The 4,012-nt window shown below is 53.8% G+C and overlaps 1 protein-coding gene across 3 annotated transcripts in view; it reads right to left on the bottom strand.

The window, feature by feature from the left end:
- Nucleotides 1-212: 212 nt before the first annotated feature.
- The window catches only part of LOC126573522 (uncharacterized), a 21,689-nt gene continuing 17,889 nt past the window's right edge, over nucleotides 213-4,012 (bottom strand). For all 3 annotated transcript variants that reach the window (XM_050233703.1, XM_050233705.1, XM_050233702.1), the window contains exons 11-12: nucleotides 3,773-4,012; nucleotides 213-3,701 (exon numbers count right to left, since the gene is read on the bottom strand). The exon at nucleotides 3,773-4,012 is cut by the window's right edge and continues 88 nt beyond it. In XM_050233703.1, coding sequence (XP_050089660.1) covers nucleotides 656-3,701; nucleotides 3,773-4,012 — 3,286 coding nt within the window. In that variant the 3' untranslated portion in view covers nucleotides 213-655. The remainder of the gene's footprint in view (nucleotides 3,702-3,772) is intronic.

Here is a 4,012-nt window from a genome sequence, read left to right on the forward strand (position 1 = left end):
AACCACTCTCTGTGTTTCAGATTCAGATGCAAATTTGCTGTACTGCCAAGTTGAACGAAGAAAAACGATCAAAAATGAAAGGCCGTAAAGTTTAACTCTAGCCAAGTAAGAAGTTATAAAAGTTTTCCGAATACTTACCACCGGTACACAGAGCGAAATAAAGGACGTTTCTCTCTTCACAATGACCACGATGCACTCGTGGCCCGGAGTGTTCTATATTTGACTCTGAATTCGTACAAAACGAGAGAAGAAATTGAGAAACATCGAATTCTTTACGCTACCCAAGCGCAACATCGGACACGACAGGACGAGGGACGACTAGCTGAACAACGATCTACGTAGACGCGAATGAGATTCCCGTCAGTATTGGCAGTGGCTGCCATGGCTCTGCAACAGAGCGAATGGAGGTAACAGGGAACAGGGAAATGATCTATGCAAACGACTAGGAATCACACGGAGCGACAGGAAGAGGATGATAACAGTGACCTGACAAGATCGCTCAGAGAAATGAAGAAATGTCCTTTTAGCTCGCCGCCTACGGGGACGCTCTCCATACTCGGAACAGCGAACGCTACTAGATAAACATACACAACGAACGATGCAGCTGATCGAGGAGCTACACTAAACTTACAACTAGCACGCCTCATTCGGTGAATCACCCCGAACCGGTACGATCGGGTTCGAGAAACCCAAGACTACGGCTCTTCTTAAGCTCATCATTACGTTCACCGGTACGCCGGAAGCGATTACAGATGGCCTGCACACTGCCCGACTTCTTCAGCAGTTCACCGTGCTCTCCGAGGTTTCGGCTCGCGCTAACCGATCCATCCGGGGCGTCGTCCTGCCCAACCACCCCGAGACTGTGCGCACTGCCCATCCTCGATGCTTCACCACTGATGTCCACCATCAAACTTTGGCGACAGAGCGCCGATACGGCATGCATCTTGCTGAGATCCTTGCTGCTTCGCCTCAGCTTCACTTTGCGCAGCTTCGAGGCGAGATTCGAGAGTCCACCGAAGCGACCACTGGAGTTGGCCGTAGACGAGCCACCACCGCCACCACCACTCGCACTCACGCTGCTGATACTATGTCGTGCCGTAATAACGCTACCACCACGAACACCGCTCTCCACGCAAGACGATCCAGATTCATTGCGTAATAGCGCTGAGCCGTGATCGATCATCGCCGCCGCATCACCAATCACACCGGCACTGGCGCTCTTCATGAGCTGCAGATCACAGCTTACGGAATCTAGCACGCTCGAAGCGGTACTTGTGGCACTGATCTGGCTCATGCGATTACTCCAATCCGACACGACCGGTTCCGGTGTCGAGAGGGTCGACCGATCGACAACGGTCGAGGGAGCTCGCAGGAACTCCTCCTTCGCTTTCTTTAACTTTAACGCTCGCTGGCTCATCGGTACCAGGATACCACGGTGCTCTTCGAGCGGTGTTGTCGGCGCGGATTGGGAACAGTCGGTGCGCTGCTGTCGCTGCTCGGCGATATGCCGTCTGCGGGCAATCAAGCGAGGGCTGGGCGGTTTTAAGGCTTTCGATGAGATGAAAACTTCCGTGACACAGTCCTCGTTCGGTACGGAGCGACAGCGGGTGTACTTTTCACCACGTGACATTACCTTCGAAGCACTGGCTGATGTGTGCGGGTTTGCATTCGGAGACTCCGTTCGTTTCTTGTACAATCGTTCCTTTCTGATCGTGCCCGTCGATCCAGTAGCGCTGCCAGAAGCCAAAACAACTTGAACCGATGGATTGTCGTTGGGTGATTCGGTTTGGGAGGCAAGCGCTGCAGCTGCTGCAACCGACGCAGCATTTGCTGCTTCTCGGCGATCTTCCAATCGTGATAAGGTATCCCGTCGTCGCAGACTATCGTACGCCAGGAAGGTAGCGAGCTCCGGAGAATCCTCTTTAGTTTTACTGTTGTCCATTGTCGGATCATCCTTGACAGTACCTTCGATCTTACTCGTGCTCGATGACTTGATAGCTCCAGTGGCACCAACTCCCGGCGTATGGAGTGCCGATTCCTCGCTATCACCTTTCTGGCCCTCTTCCAGTTGCCGCAGTGACTTCCGTATACTACCGGCACTGGCTGACTTTGAGAGTTGTATCGTTTCCTGGTACTTTTCCGTCTGCTTCCGTACCCTACGGTCAAGCACGGGCGATCGCCAAGCAACGGGAGAACACGAGCCGGAACTGTGCGGTGATGTGCCCGTCTTTTCCGTTGTCAATCGCTGGTTGTACTTGGCAATCATGAGCCGTATGTTTGGCGACAGTTCCTTGTTAGGCGCCTTCTGATGAAGGCCCTCCAACCGACGCTGCATACCCGGTGACTGTGGCAGTGGAGGAAGATTTGTGATACGGTTACTCGGCTCGACGCTTGGTCCCACTACGGCAGGGCACACGGCAACTTCCGCTTCGTTACGATCCGAGGCACCAGACCCCGATTCAAGTTCCTGACTGATGGCTACCTTCTGATTGCCAGAGGTCACCGGCTGTAAACTACCATCACCCTCGACCGTTGTGTACAGCTTCCGTTTCGTCTTTACCAGCACACTAGCGGTACAGCTGACCGTTACCGATGGTACTACCTCGACCAGCTCGACGCAAGTTTCCTGAGGTGAAATTAGCACCCCTCCTTCATCGGCTCCCGATGGTCCAATGGAAGCGTTCTGTGGCTGAGGGTGCTCTACTACCTGCTCAATCTTTTGGCCCGGTTTGATCTTCAGCACATAGACAACATCCTCGGTGGGTGGCTGTTTCTCGGATGGACCCGTGGCCACTAGCTGCTCGGTCGAATCGAACGATGGTTTCTTCGCTCGGCTCGTCTTACGTTTGGCTTTTCGCGGCACATCCAGCACATAGGCCTGGGCCGCACTGTCATCACTGTCGCTTTCCGTTTTGCTACTCTGCCGAGAACCCATCCGCTTGATACGGGTCTTCCGGCGGCTACCGTTGCTTAGATTGCGCTGCAGCTTTTTACCCTGCCCCTCACGCGCATCCCTGTCCGGAGATTCTTTGGTTCGAACGGCAGCTGGCGTTCCCACGAGATCTGGTGTTGGAGCGGACGAATCTGGTGATGTCGGTGGTACTGGATCCGATTCAGAGCTAACCGGAAACCGCGTCGAAGGTGTCGTCGGATGCATCACGTCCACCTGCTTCACCCGAACCGCATTGCAAACGAACGTGGGCGTCACATTGATGGTGGCCATACTGCGGAACGAATCGTCCGTTCGCTGTATGGAGCTCGTCGCCTGTGCCCCGAAGGCCGCTGGCGTAATACTGATCTGCGGTATCATCTCCTCATCGTTACGCCCATTGGCGCTGCTCGTGGCGTACTTCATGTACGCGTGCAGAGATTTTTTCAGCTCCGCCACCAACCCATTGATGGTCTGCACGTTCACCAGCACCTCGCCGGCATCTTTCAATGTGCCATCATCGAAACGATGCAGATGGCGCAGCACATCCAGTGCGAGATCCTTCATGTAGGCAAAGAAAGCGATACTGTTCCGGGATCCAGTTTCTACGAATTCCGGTAGCGTCGCTATCAGTGCTCGAAGTACAATCTTCAACCGTCGCACCTCATCCCGATCAACCGAGTCCTGTTCGCTCAACCGGATCAGCAGCTTGGTAGAGTCCTTCAGGATCGTACTGCTGTTGCTCGAAGGTCTCGACGACTTATAGCCAGGTCTACAAAAGCGACAGAGAGGATTAAATCAAATGGTAACGGATCTAATGTGCCAACACAACCTAATACTTACTCTTTATCTTTCTGGTTTGGACTGAGCGTTGTCGATGGCCTTCGTTCGGTGCCTGCCGGCATTAGCGGATCGGCCACCTCTAGCACCTCATCCTCTACCTCCACCAATACTGCGCTCGGTTCCTCCCGTTCCTCACGTTCACTCGCCAGCTCTAGCTCGGGATTCGATGAGACGCGCCTATTAGAACCACTGTCCTTATCCGCATCCTTCAGCTCATCAGCATCGTTCAACGACAGGCTA

This window comes from Anopheles aquasalis, chromosome 2, assembly GCF_943734665.1.
Source record: "Anopheles aquasalis chromosome 2, idAnoAquaMG_Q_19, whole genome shotgun sequence".
Lineage (NCBI taxonomy): Eukaryota > Metazoa > Arthropoda > Insecta > Diptera > Culicidae > Anopheles > Anopheles aquasalis.